The sequence below is a fragment of the Gymnoscopelus braueri genome (genome assembly GCF_963280865.1).
Source record: "Gymnoscopelus braueri genome assembly, chromosome: 19".
Classification (NCBI taxonomy): Eukaryota; Metazoa; Chordata; class Actinopteri; order Myctophiformes; family Myctophidae; genus Gymnoscopelus; species Gymnoscopelus braueri.
Window position 1 is genome coordinate 37,983,589 of NC_137621.1, and position 12,921 is coordinate 37,996,509.

A 12,921-nucleotide genomic window follows, 5' to 3' on the forward strand; every position below is an offset into this window, starting at 1 on the left:
GAGACAGAGACAGAGACAGAGACACAGACACAGACACAGACACAGACACAGACACACAGACACAGACACAGACACAGACACAGAGACAGAGACAGAGACAGAGACAGAGACACAGACACAGACACAGAGACAGAGACAGAGACACAGACACAGACACAGACACAGACACAGACACAGACACAGAGACAGAGACAGAGACAGAGACAGAGACACAGACACAGACACAGACAGAGACAGAGACACAGACACAGACACAGACACAGACACAGACACAGACACAGAGAGAGGGTGGGGTGTTAGTGTGTTTTGTCAATGTTTTGACTGACTGCACAAGTGGCTGCTGGTAGCTGCAAGCAAGTGTTTTGATTGGCTGCGGGATTGGCAAAGCCTGATGGGTAGTTTATGAGTGGAGAGCACAGCATGAGAACAGGATATGTGTGTGTGTGTGTGTGTGTGTGTGTGTGTGTGTGTGTGTGTGTGTGTGTGTGTGTGTGTGTGTGTGTGTGTGTGTGTGTGTGTGTGTGTGTGTGTCTTTCTCTCCTCTTGTACCCGTTTCTCTCTCTCTCTCTCTCTCTCTCTCTCTCTCTCTCTCTCTCTCTCTCTCTCTCTCTCTCTCTCTCTCTCTCTTCCCCCCTCTCTCTCTGTCCTCTTATCTCTATCTGTTTCTGTATTTATCTCTTCTCTCCCACTCCTCTCTCTCTCCAAACCCTCTCTCTCTCCAAACACACACACACACACACACACACACACACACACACACACACACACACACACACACACACACACACACACACACACACACACACACACACACACACACACACACACACACACACACACACACACACACCTCTGCGTGTGTTGGCCCTCCAGTAGAATACTGGCTGATTAGATCTTCGACTGCAGTAAATTACCTTCATTTATTCAAATTATTGTTTTTGCCTTTTGTTTGGAGGCCAAGATAGCTTTGAAGTCTGAACAAGCTCCCAAACTGTTATTATATGCTTCAGAAAATCAGTGTGTGTGTTTGTTTCATTGAAGGGCTCCTAGGTAGTCGTGGTCTAAATAAATCTCAATGTTTACTGTACATACTGAGGATGTGTGTTTGTGTGTGTGTGCATATGGATGTGCGCTAGCTTGTTAACCCTAGCTGGAGACGGAATTCTGCTGTAAACAAGTGCTGTGTCATGCGCCGTGTCCAAATTCCATACTACTATATCGCTGTTGTCGGCCAGAAACCTCTTATCACCATATTCTAACTTTTTGTGTTTATTAATCCCCTATTTGATCATACAATAGCGTCACACAAAAGTATCAAAAGTAGGCTATAGATCCACAAGCTCGAAGCACGGCACTAAGCGACGCATTTTGAGCTTGTAGATCTGCTACTTTTGCTATTTTTGAATTTAAATCCTGAAAAGTCACAGTTTTGGACAAATGAGGTTTCCACCCAACAGAGACAATATACTAACACTGCACAATAATCTTTATACTACACTGCTTTGGCAGTTTTTGCAAGAAGTTCACATGCTACCGTTTTGAAACAGGAACTGACATTGCAAAAGTGTTCTTCCAATGATTTATCAGTTTATTTTCTCTTTTCTTAATATTTAGGGGGGCAAGCACGTAGTGCGTAGGCGCCCTATTGTATTTGTTAGTTTTATTCTTCTTCCGCCACGTTTTACAGTTCTGGTAGAGGGTCATGGAAAACGACGAAGAAATTAAACCATTGATTGGCCAAAGGGTGGTGTAAGAGCCATAACGAGCTTAGGTCATGATGACCTGATTTTGCCTTGACCTTAATTGTGCCAAGTTATTGCAGCTGTGTGTAATGCCTTAATGATTATGTGCAGCAGTGTACTGTTGATTGAATGTTTGTGATTGGTGCTCTTTTGTTTGATCATTAGTCTTTTGCTGTGCTGTTTGAGATGTGTCAGTAGAAGCTAAAGTTGAAGCTGAGAGCACACATTGTTTTTACCACTACACCACTACAAGAACCACTTGTTGTATGCCTTATATTTTTTGCTTTAATGTTCAGTAAAGACTCTAAAACGGATACAAAGTGCGTCGTGCGTCAGATTACTATGTGCTCACCTTTTTATGAAGATATATTTTGAAAGAACTATGCGACTCTACATTAGTAAAAACAATTGCTCATTGGATTGACTGGAAGATTAAAGGAGATCATTGGATTCTAGGAAATCTACCAGACAATTGTTGGATACTTTTGGACATTCTTTTTGGACTATATTGGACATTTCTTGGAACTTTTGGACATTCTTTTTTGGACAATTTCTTCAACACAACTAAATGAAAGACTTTTTTGGAATACAAGAACAACTTCAAAAAAGGTAAAAAGAAAGAAAAGAAGGAACATTTCTGATAACCTGCCCAGCCTCTGAGGTTAATCCATTCAAGCTACTCAGTGATTTCTCTGTGTGCAAACTAAAAGCCATGGAAGACTCTGCGTGTTCAGAAATTGTTATGCATCTGGTCTGAAGAGAAGAAGTGTTAAAAGTAATACTTTTTATTCACTTGCATAAGATTTGCGCACTGTTTTTCTGACATGATGGCTGAAGATAAAGAGATCATTGACACTGTAGAAATGGAATCTAAAAGAATTAGTAAGCCAACTGAGAAAGCTTTGGAGGATAAACTGTATAGGCTCATTGGAGCCAGAAGAGGAAAATTATCCCAGATAACTGGTAAAATTAAGGAAGTTGAAAGTCTGATGAGTGATGCTGCCAATCTGCACACAGTGCAAGGGTTGGTGAACTATGACTTAAACACTTTACTTGCTGAGTTTGGAGATCTCAGTAGGCAGATAGGAGATCTTTTGCCTGAAGAAGAAAAAGATGCAGATGTAAGGAACTGGTTGGATCCTAAGATGCTGGCTATCAATCAGTTTAAAGACAAAGCTAAACAATGGGTGAATGGCCTGTGTGAAAGCGAGTCAGATCAAGAACATCTAGCATGTGAAGAGGAAAAGGAAGAAGAGGAGGATGATGATATAGGTCCTGACGATAGTGCTTCACAAATGACAATTGGTCGTAAAAGGGGTTCAGTTGTTGAACGCACTTCTGTCTTGTCCACTCGGTCATCAGTTCGAGCTGTTGAAGAAGCAAATCTAGCTGTGTTAGTGGAACGTGCCTCAGCTTTACAGGAGAAACAGAAGCTGGAGTTGGAGGTAGCACGTATAAAAGCCCAGCTAGAACAGCTGAACTTAGAGGCAGAAATTGCTGAAAAAAGAGCTCAAGTAAGAGTACTAAGGGAGCATGAAGGAGGGGATGGCATGAACAGTTATGTCCGCTCACATTTGGCAGAGAGAGCCCAAACAAAGGAAGAAAATAAAAGTCATGTCCGCTCACATGTGTCAGGAGGAGCTCGAATGAAAAAAGAGCCAATAAGCCATCCAACCACTAACATAGCTGTAACTAAAAGCAAGGTTACATACAAATCACCACAAGTTACAGGGCCACAGGTTGTGAGGCCAAGGCAGACAGACACCAATGACAGGCAACAGCTTGATAGAAACAGTGATGGCATTCTTCAAGTAATGGAAAAGCAAAATGCAATCACAGAACTGCTAGTTAAGCAGCAGTCAAAGGCTCAGCTTCCAGTTAAAGAGGTTGCAGTGTTTAAAGGTAATCCCCTTACCTATAGATCGTTTATCAGAGCTTTCGAACAAGCCATTGAACAGAGAACTGATAATGATGAGGACAATTTATATTACCTGCAACAGTACACTGCAGGAGAACCACAAGAACTTGTGCGTAGTTGCGAACACATGCCACCGCACAGAGGATTCAAGGAAGCAAAACGGCTGCTTGAGAGACATTATGGAGATGAGTTGATGATTGCTAGCGCTTACATTGACAAGGCTTTGAAGTGGCCACAAATTAAATCCGAAGATGGAAAAGCACTAAACACTTATGCTTTATTTTTGACTGGCTGTCGTAACACAATGGAAGATGTGGCGTTTATGGAGGAAATGGATAATCCCACAAATATGAGGATGGTGGTTTCCAAATTGCCATACAAAATGAGGGAAAGATGGCGTGATTCAGCTTTCCAAATCAAGGAAAGAAGAGGACACAGAGCAAGATTTGCTGATCTTGTCATGTATATCGAGCGTCAAGCAAAAGTAGCTATGGATCCGCTCTTTGGAGACCTCCAAGATAGTCGCATATCTACAACAGCGAAAAGCCAGGAAAAAGGAAAACCTGACAAAAGTGGAGTGAAAGGAAGCAGCTTTGCAACCAATGTGTCTGTGGAACAGAAAAGGCCAGATGCAACAGCAAAGCAAGCTAATCCATCTAAAACAGCCAACGCCTTCGAGACCCCATGTCTTTTCTGTCAAAAGAATCATACAATGGAATCTTGCGGCAAAATTAAAGGGCTAGCACACAAAGAACGAGTTGAATTCATAAAGTCGAAGGGGCTTTGCTTTGGGTGTTTAACACAAGGCCATCTTAGCAAAACCTGCAAGAAGAGGATGGAGTGCAAACAGTGTTCAGGTAAACACCCAGACATTCTTCATCAAGAGAGAGAAGCCATTAAAAACACAAACGTGTCAACAAGTACTAACAGCACTCCGAATAGAGAAGTCACAGGCACTCAAAAATCTGTTCCACAGGAAATAGTTGGCTACACTGGAGGGGGAGACACCGAGTGTATGTTATCAATTGTGCCTGTGAAAGTGAAATCCCGTAGCAGTGGAAGGTCTGTAGACACGTATGCTTTTATGGATCCCGGCAGTACTGCCACGTTCTGCACAGAGGAGCTCAGAAATAAGCTGAACTTAAAAGGAAAGCTGACTCAGATCTCATTGAGTACAATGGGCCAAGATAAACCAGATGGACCGAAGCTGGTTGACAGTTACAAGATCTCTGACCTAGAGGTTTGTGGCTTGGAGGAGAGTACGTATCTTCAGTTACCTAAAGTCTACACACACAATAGCATCCCAGTTCAGAGAGAAAACATACCCAGTCAACAACATCTGCAAAGATGGCCTTACCTGAGTGAAGTATGCTTACCACACATTGACGCTGATGTGGGCCTTCTCATAGGAGCCGATAATCCAAAGGCAATGGAGCCGTGGCACATAATTAATAGTCAAGATGAAGGGCCTTATGCTGTTAAGACTGTACTGGGCTGGATGGTGTGTGGATCTGCGAAGAACGAGAACGAACATTCCAAAGATACAGCTCACTACAACATCAACCGAATCTCAGTGTTGGAAATAGAACAGTTGCTGGTGCAGCAGTATAACACAGACTTTCCAGAGCGTCATTACGATGACAAGGAAGAGATGTCTCAGGAAGACAAGCAGTTTATGATGTGAGTGCAAAAGACCACAAGATGTGTGGATGGGCATTACTGTGTTGGGCTTCCGCTGAGAGATAAAGAAGCTAAAATGCCAAACAACCAATGTGTGGCAGAACACCGAGCTGCTAGCTTGGGAAAAAAACTGAGAAGAAATGAAGTGTTTCTTGATGACTACAAAGACTTCATGAGAAGCATCCCAAGACTTGAGTTAACCGCAGCTGTTGTTGCCGTGAAAGTGGATAAGATGCTGCAAGAAGAACTACAAATCCCACTTCAGCAGTCTACTTTCTGGACTGACAGTACAACAGTTCTCAAGTACATAGACTGTGAGACAGCTCGCTACAAAACCTTTGTGGAGAACAGGGTTGCTCTGATACGAGAGGCTACCAAACCATTGCAATGGAGGTACGTCAGAACATCCCAGAATCCAGCTGATCAGGTCACCAGAGGAATGAACGCCAAGAGCTTGATACAAAGTGAAACATGGCTGAACGGGCCACAGTTTCTGTTGCAGCCAGAAAGTGAATGGCCACAGAGACCAGACAATGTGACTCAAAGTCAGCAAAATGATCCAGAAGTCAAGAACGTCACAGTGAATACCATCACAGCTGAAGAAAAGCCTGACCCTGTGAACAGCCACCTGAAAGACAAAAGGAAAGAGTTACAAAACTCAATAAATCAGTTGGAAAAAGATCCAGGGAAACAGAAGGTGCTTATCCAACAGCGCATGGAAAAGTACAAGAAATGGACAAGGCTGAAAAGAAATGTCATGACTGGAGATGTAGTGCTGGTGGTTGACAGTTCAGCCCCACGAAGCACCTGGATAATGGGAAGAATTACCCAAACCATACCTGACTCCAGTGGAACGGTGCGCAGAGTGAAGCTGCAAACGAAAACCAGCACTCTGGAGAGACCGATACATAAGTTGTGCTTGCTGCAAGAAACCGTGTGAACCCAAGAGAACCACATGATGAAGACATGTGAAGACAAAGACTGATAAGTGTTAGATTAGAATTGTTTATTACATGCTTATCTTAGATTTAAGTTGAACTGGCTCTTAGTATTTTTGTTATTTGATAATTGCTTAAATTGTATTGCGTAAGCAAATAGGGGCCGGAATGTAAGAGCCATAACGAGCTTAGGTCATGATGACCTGATTTTGCCTTGACCTTAATTGTGCCAAGTTATTGCAGCTGTGTGTAATGCCTTAATGATTATGTGCAGCAGTGTACTGTTGATTGAATGTTTGTGATTGGTGCTCTTTTGTTTGATCATTAGTCTTTTGCTGTGCTGTTTGAGATGTGTCAGTAGAAGCTAAAGTTGAAGCTGAGAGCACACATTGTTTTTACCACTACACCACTACAAGAACCACTTGTTGTATGCCTTATATTTTTTGCTTTAATGTTCAGTAAAGACTCTAAAACGGATACAAAGTGCGTCGTGCGTCAGATTACTATGTGCTCACCTTTTTATGAAGATATATTTTGAAAGAACTATGCGACTCTACAGGTGGCAATAAGGCACAACGCATGTCCTGTTTGATCTACAACCATGAAACTTCATTACGCATACAGTATGCGTCTCCTCATGAGGAACACATTTGCAACTGTGACCTTTGACCTCTGACCCTTAGATCTTCTGCCATACTTTGAATTTTACGAACTTTATGAACAACAGTTAAATTCGAACTCCTGGGATTTTTGAGCAATCTGCACAAAACTTTCTACACACGAAATGTGTGTGTACTTGTGTGTCCGTGTGTATGTGAATGTTGGTGCGTGTGTGCGTGCGTGCGTGCGTGCGTGCGTGCGTGCGTGTGTGCGTGCGTGCGTGCGTGCGTGCGTGCGGCATTGCTCTCTTGTGTGTTGAGCAGCAGGAAGCCTTGTGTTTGACACTGTTAAAAGTGTGTCTGCACACGCTCAGTAGGCACCAGTTCCACACCCTGTGTGTGTAAGCATACACCTCCTCCACCCCCTACAGGTGGAGATCTCTCTCTCTCTCTGTCTCTGGGTCTCCCTCTCTCTTTCTCTCCCTCTGTTTCTCTCTCTCTCTCTCTCTCTCTCTCTCTGTAGTGACACGTTTTTAATGATAGCTTCCACGGTTGATCGTACGCCAGCAACTAACGCACTACAACTAACGCACTACAACTGATATAGAGGTAGACAAGAACACACACACACACACACACACACACACACACACACACACACACACACACACACACACACACACACACACACACACACACATACACAAACTAAACATTTCTTCTCAGTGCACTTTGTTCTCTCCTGGTGAAATGTTGTGATTGTGTTTTAACTACTCATCAGAACCCCCCCCTCCCACCCCGTTCTAATAATTGTCTGTAATTTACTGTAATTGCTGTCTTAAGCACTTTAAACCTGACGTCCCTATTTTGTCATGTCATTATAGGCAAAATTGAAAATATTTAAAATGTTCGAAAAATAGCTTAAATATCTCTATTATTATTATTCTACTATTATTTTATTCTCTTATTATTCTACAAGCTCACAACACGTGAGCTTGTAGATCGCTAGTTTCACTATTCGCTGTACAATGAAGTAGTAAGTACAGTATACAGGGTTTAAATTGTTAAGATTTCGACACACATCATAGAAACATGTCTTTTCTTCCTGATCTTTATTTTGTTTACCCCTCACTTCACAACATGCATGATCACTTCAGGCTCTTTGTGCGTTCATATGGGCACGCTGAACCATTGCTGTGTGTATAGGGGTGGGATCCAGAACCGGAGGAACCGGATCCAACATTGAGAACCGGAATCGGTTCCATCACATTTGGAACCGTTTCCGGAACCGGTTTATAGCACTGTCAGAGCTGGTGTGTGGAATTCACGTCCGCTAAACAATTGCAATAGCCAGTCGTTCTCAGGGGGTCCTTTGACCTCACTTTGAGAACCTCTATAATAATATATTATGCAATACTGTATGCATGATTGATTTTTTTATTTATTTTTTATGAAACCCGGAGAGAGATAACCCTAACCCAAAATTATATTGATTATTAAAAATATAGTAATCGTTAAAGGGAACCGTTAGGGAATTATACCGTTAAGAGGGAATCGTTAAGGAAACGGAATTGTGTGTGCGTGTGTGTGTGTGTGTGTGTGTGTGTGTGTGTTAAATAGTCTTCCTCGTGTGTTTATGTGTACATTACTGTCAGTAGTCCTATATAAACTACATTAACACACGATGTGCATTTGACAACACATTTTGACACCCTGACACCCACACTGCCTGTCTGCCTTAGTAACAGATGCTCATTTGCTCTCTGGCTAGCCTCGGTAATGCTAGCACACTTGTGTCAACAAAGTAATGCTAACATGCCTGGTAGCGTAATGACATGTTCTCACTGATTCCTGGCTAACAGCTGCTTCCTGTTTCCTGTCTAGTCTATCACTTTGTGTGTCTGTCTGTGTGTGTGTGTGTGTGTGTGTGTGTGTGTGTGTGTGTGTGTGTGTCTGTGTGTGTGTGTGTGTGTGTGTGTGTGTGTGTGTGTGTGTGTGTGTGTGTGTGTGCGCAGCACATGCGTTTAATTCCATGTACCTGACAGCACCACCTCTATCAGGTCTCCGTCCTGTATCTCCGCAGCAGAGTTAAGCAGCTGCAGGACGTTGGCTGAGGACTGGTCATGGCGAAACAACAACAGCTTCTCGTACAGACCGTAAAAACCACACTCTGGAAACTAGAGAGAGCGAGAGAGGAAAGAAAGAAAGAAAGAAAGAAAGAAAGAAAGAAAGAAAGAAAGAAAGAAAGAAAGAGGGGTGAGAAGCAGAACATAAGAAAGGGGCAAATGGTGAAAGCAAACAGGAATAGGTTACAAAGAGAGAGAGAGTTAGAGGAAGTACCAGAGAAGAGAGAGGGTGGAAGATGAAAAGAGACAGAGTTACCTTTGATGTGGAAAAACACTCTGATATTCATCTTCAAAAGAAACAAAGGAATTCAACTCTCCATGTTCTGTGTTGCTACAATAGCATAGACCAGGTGGAGAGGGGCTATGTGTTCCTCTGGTCTGTGGGGGGGGGGGGGGGGCTACCCATCAGTCCGACCGCCCGTTATTGCGACGTCCGAAAAATGTTAGGTGTGGTTAGGGTAAACTCCGTCCGGGGGTATACATTTTTTGTGATTAATTCGCATTGATTTAAACTGCTGTTTGTGTTATGAGTAGAGTATATGCACACTGAGCACGATTACGAGGCCTTGAATTGATGTAATTATTTTGTTAAAATACACGCCATCGGACCAATGGCATGGCCCCTGTCTGGGTTTTTATGGTAGCAGTAGCAGTAAGCTAAAAGTTAAACCAGGTGGAGAGGGGTCATGACAGCAGCTATAGCAGCTCTTTTGTGTGTTTACTGTGTTTTAGCTGCTAGAATTCATGTTTCTGTTTGTTTCTATGTTCGTCAGTAAACAGTGTTATTTTTGCTCAGAAAAATACAAACTATAACAAAAACAGCCAGGGTGTTTAGTTTGACATCTCATTAAGTCTCTCAGCAAAGACAACAGCGAGACGAGAAACAAACAACACTTAATAGTAAATTGTGACCCTAATCAAGCAAAACTTTAAGAAACAGCTAATTATGTGATAAACAGACGGCAGCAGCCAACACTCGCACTGCCTTTGCTGCATGTTTACATGAACACAAAGAACACTGTGTCTATATAGTCTGTCAGCAGAATAAAGTTGATAATGTTTATAGATATAATATAGCATAATTTATAGATCTACTGGTTTCAGGACCAACACAGGAACTAAGAGAAGAGGTGGACTAGAGCCCAGAGGTCACACTACAGGATAATCAGGGAGATTTGGGGTCAGGAATGCCCCGCCCAGCTGTCAGGAGGGGCGTCCAAGTGGAGAAGTTGAATCAGTACTGCTGAAATGTACAACATACTAACTGGCCCCAAACACACACACACACACACACACACACACACACACACACACACACACACACACACACACACACACACACACACACACACACACACACACACACACACACACACACACACACACCCACACACACACACACACACACACACACACACACACACACACACACACACACACACACAGACAGGGCACACAGTGGCAAAATAGGCTTTAGAACCCATATTTTTTAAACATTTTGGTCATCAACCTCATCCACTCGTGTGATGGCCATATTATGTTTGAACTTTCACCTACCGGATAACTTTTACATTTTAAGCGTTCTCTTTCATGCAATAAATAAACAAGAGTCTTAAACTGGATGATAAATCATTTGCAATTTAATGTGAGCTTAAAGCGTTCCATTTCTACTCCTGTCGTTTGTTTTGTGAGACCGCAATCTGGATTCTGTCATTCTAATACCCCCCCCCCAACTCTAAACAAAACCCTCAACAATGCACTACAGACATAAGTGAGTGTGCGTGTGTGCGTGTGTGTGTGTGCGTGTGTGTGTGTGTGTGTGCGTGTGTGTGTGTGTCTGTGTGTGTCTGTGTGTGTGTGTGTGTGCGTGCGTGTGTGTGTGTGTGTGTGTGTGTGTGTGCGTCAGGTCACCATAGCAGCAGCGCTACTGTAATAGTAGCGTTGTCATGGTAGCAAGAATCCAAGGCTGCTTTCTCTCTTTGTCTCTTCTCTTTCCTTGCTCTCCATCTCTGTCCATCTTCTCTCTCCTTCATTCCATCTCTCCCTCCATCTCTTTATCTCCCATCTCTCCTTCCTTCCCTCTCTATCTCTCTCCCTCCATCACTTTCTCCCTCTTCTCTCTCTCCCACTGTCTTCTCTCTCAGTCTCTCTCTCTCTCTCTCTCTCTCTCTCTCTCTCTCCCTCCATCACTTTCTCCCTCTTCTCTCTCTCCCGCAGTCTTCTCTCTCTCTCTCTCTCTCTCTCTCTCTCTCTCTCTCTCTCTCTCTCTCTCTCTCTCTCTCTCTCTCTCTCTCTCTGTTCTCTGTCCGTTGCTTTCTCTCTCTTCTGTCTCCGACTCTTCCTCCATCTCTGATGTCTCTTTCTGTCTCTCCTCCCTCTCGGTCTCTTTGTCCATCTCTCCTCTCTTCTTTCTCTCTTCCACACTCTCTCTTTCTTCCACACTCTCTCTTTCTGTCCTATATCAGTTACTGTATACTTATATCAGGTCAACTGTACAGTGATACATATGATGTACCAGGAATCAATAACTGCTAATAGAATATAACCACTAGATAAGATAAGATATATAAGATATTTATCCCTGGAGGTAAATCCATGTAACATAGCAGCAACAGCAGTTAGAATGAGACAAAGGAGAGGTAAAGGGAAGAGTAAGCTTCAAAACCCAAACCTAGAGGAATAACAACATAAAATAATGAGCGTGTGTTTTGTGTATGTGTATATATAGTATGCATTTGTGTTCTGTGTGCGTGTATTCTGTGTAATATGCATTACCACGGAAGCATGTTTGTCTTTGTTATGCATGCTGGGAACTGGCATGCTGCAGTCAACAGTGGTATGACTGCTATAGCGTTCAATCTCTCTAGGTCGTCCTCAGACGAGCCCTCATAGCATCAATACTTTCTCTAACTTCCTCGATTAGACTGCATTATTTTTTGCCAGCACTGCTGACTGTTGAGATGTCTCTCGTGTGTAACTGCTGGTGTAGAATGGTGAACTGTGTTTGCTGTTCGTGTGTATTTTCTCTGGCAGTGTACAGAACCAAATGGACCCAGCGGGCTTTCCTTTTTGTAATCCAATGCACCTTGATATAGAACAGTGCAGTAGGAGGAAAATCACCAGTTTTGTAGACTATAGGTGTTTTTGTCTAGTTTAAGGACTTAAGTTTAGTAACTTTTATTAGTGTTTTTGTTTAGTAGCAGGAGGTAGCTCTGGACCAGAGCTACATGAGAGCCTGTTTCCTCAGAGCTAGTTTGGCTATTAAGTTATTATTTTGGCCATGCATGTTCACCTGGTCCCTGACGTTGAACTGCGATGCTGACGTTGAACGCGTCACATCTATGAGCTTGTAGATCGGCTATTTTTACTAGTTTGGGTCCTGGGGAGACTCGAGCTAAAAAGTTTGGGAACCACTGTTTTAGAAAAAAATTAGAAAAATACGCCAGCGAAAGATGATATATATATAAAAAAACTTTTCTTTAATAAAAAAAGTTATACAGTATGACTTTAAATGAACACTGAGGATTTATCTGTACAGCAGAGAGTTTGTTAGACAACAGTTTTCAGTAAACAAACACACGAAACGCGGATGCCACAGAGGTCAACAAACAGAAAACAAAAGTTTACTTGCTATTTGTGTTTCAAACTCTGATCCTCCACTCCTTCTGTTTGTCTAAGATAGCCATATCACCATGACGACAGAAACACTGTTTATTCTCTGTCAAGGTGCACCTGTGACATCTGTGTGTGTGTGTGTGTGTGTGTGTGTGTGTGTGTGTGTGTGTGTGTGTGTGTGTGTGTGTGTGTGTGTGTGTGTGTGTGTGTGTGTGTGTGTGTGTGTGTGTGTGTGTGTGTGTGCGCGCGTGTGCGTGTGTGTGTGTGTGTGCACACACGAGTGCGTTCATGCAAGTGGGTGCG

General features: G+C 42.8%; 1 protein-coding gene across 1 annotated transcript in view; it reads right to left on the reverse strand.

Annotated features, from left to right (window-relative positions):
• prkd1 (protein kinase D1) overlaps window positions 1-12,921 on the reverse strand; it is a 63,992-nt gene that overhangs the window by 26,047 nt on the left and 25,024 nt on the right. The window contains exon 2 of the mRNA XM_080414738.1: window positions 8,916-9,054. Coding sequence (XP_080270864.1) covers window positions 8,916-9,054 — 139 coding nt within the window. The remainder of the gene's footprint in view (window positions 1-8,915; window positions 9,055-12,921) is intronic.